Source organism: Bison bison, unplaced genomic scaffold (assembly GCF_000754665.1).
Source record: "Bison bison bison isolate TAMUID 2011002044 unplaced genomic scaffold, Bison_UMD1.0 scf7180017864068, whole genome shotgun sequence".
Lineage (NCBI taxonomy): Eukaryota > Metazoa > Chordata > Mammalia > Artiodactyla > Bovidae > Bison > Bison bison.
The window spans coordinates 1,833,256-1,834,185 of NW_011494640.1; the positions used below are offsets into that span (position 1 = coordinate 1,833,256).

General features: G+C 54.2%; 1 protein-coding gene across 1 annotated transcript in view; it reads right to left on the bottom strand.

Annotated features, from left to right (window-relative positions):
- SPOCD1 (SPOC domain containing 1) overlaps window positions 1-930 on the bottom strand; it is a 32,306-nt gene that overhangs the window by 3,314 nt on the left and 28,062 nt on the right. Inside the window, exon 11 of the mRNA XM_010837083.1 lies at window positions 83-234. Within this exon, the coding sequence (XP_010835385.1) occupies window positions 83-234 (152 nt within the window). The remainder of the gene's footprint in view (window positions 1-82; window positions 235-930) is intronic.

Here is a 930-nt window from a genome sequence, read left to right on the forward strand (position 1 = left end):
TCGAGGTGACCTGGGACACCCTGCCACCATCGCCCCAAGTCATGAATCCGTGTCGCTGCTGAAGCCCACGCCCAGTCCAGGCCTGCCCGCCGCCCCTGCGCCCCTCCCGTGTCTCCCCCGACCCGTGCAGATGCGGCAGCTGGGGTCTAGGAAGTGGTGCTGGTGCTGCTCCATGCTGTCCCTCGATGTGGCGGGCAGGGCCCGGGGGCCGCCGTCTATGGACACCATGGGTCCCTGGGAGGCACAAGAGGAGAGAGGAGGTGGGCTGGGGAGGCGGCTGGGGAGTCAGGAGGCCTCCTGTTATATGGAGGCCTCAGCGATGTGGTTTTGTGTTTCTAAATAAACACCCCTGGTCTCATCTGAATCTCTGAGAGCCAAGTAAGGAAGAGTGTCCCCATTTTCCAGAGGTAGAAACAGAGGGACTTGCCTAGGGTCACACAGTAGTTCTGCAGTCACAGGGGGAACTGGACCCAGATACTGTAAACCAGGCCTCTGCTCCAGAGCTGGAGCAAGACAGAGCTCAGGGCTGGGGGGGCGGTGCTAGGAGGAGGGGTGGTTCTCACGGCTAGGTGGTTACCTTGGCCTCAGCTGGGCGGATGCTAGCCAGCAAGTCCCAGACAGCGTCAGCATAATACATTCTTCAATTACAAAAGTACCATGAACTTATTACAAAAAATTTAGAAAACACAGAGAATTTGAAAATAAAAAAAAAAACAAAAAATCATTCTTTGTCTCACCACTCAGAAGCAACTGCTGATATTTTGGGTATTCCTTTATAATAGCTTATCTATACCCAGAGTTTCAGGAATCCTTTTGCTAAAAGAGCTGGGGGATTTCCCTGGTGGTCCAGTGGGTAACAATCTGCCTTCCACTGCAGGGGATGTAGGTCTGATCCCTAGGCGGGGAACTAAGATCCTACATGACACAGGG